This window comes from Aplysia californica, unplaced genomic scaffold (genome assembly GCF_000002075.1).
Source record: "Aplysia californica isolate F4 #8 unplaced genomic scaffold, AplCal3.0 scaffold01634, whole genome shotgun sequence".
Classification (NCBI taxonomy): domain Eukaryota; kingdom Metazoa; phylum Mollusca; class Gastropoda; order Aplysiida; family Aplysiidae; genus Aplysia; species Aplysia californica.
Genome location: NW_004798904.1, coordinates 43,569 through 44,006, shown reverse-complemented (window position 1 = coordinate 44,006; position 438 = coordinate 43,569). Strand labels below are relative to the sequence as shown.

General features: G+C 45.4%; 1 protein-coding gene across 1 annotated transcript in view; it reads left to right on the top strand.

Moving 5' to 3' along the window:
- Positions 1–208: 208 nt before the first annotated feature.
- The window catches only part of LOC101855163 (putative dimethylaniline monooxygenase [N-oxide-forming] 6), a gene marked incomplete at its 5' end in the record, with an annotated part of 8,369 nt that continues 8,139 nt past the window's right edge, over positions 209–438 (top strand). The window contains one exon of the mRNA XM_005113124.2: positions 209–328. Coding sequence (XP_005113181.1) covers positions 209–328 — 120 coding nt within the window. The remainder of the gene's footprint in view (positions 329–438) is intronic.

Sequence of the window (438 nt, the reverse complement as noted above, 5' to 3'; positions counted from 1 at the left end):
CATAAGGGCAGAAGATTAGGGGTGTTGCAAGAGAGAAAAAAAAGAAGAAAGAGAGATAAGGACGATAGGTGTTTGATAGGAAAGAAGAAGCTGACCACTCCAGAGCACCCGCCAACCACCTACTAAAATATACCTATACTCGCAACCTCATACCCAACTTATGCATGTTTTCACCTACTTTTGACATTTGGTCTTTTGCCGCTGACAGGTCCTGCACAGCCACGATTATCGCAAGCCGACAGGGTTCGAAAACAAGAGAGTTTTGGTGATCGGAATTGGCAACTCGGGTGGTGACGTCGCCACTGAACTGAGTCGGTGTGCTTCTCAAGTATGTTAAATTGTGTGTGTGTGTGTGTATGTGTGTTTGTGTGTGTGTGCGTGTGTGTGTGTGAGTGTATGTGTGTTTGTGTGTATGTGTGTGTGTGTGTGTGTATGTAC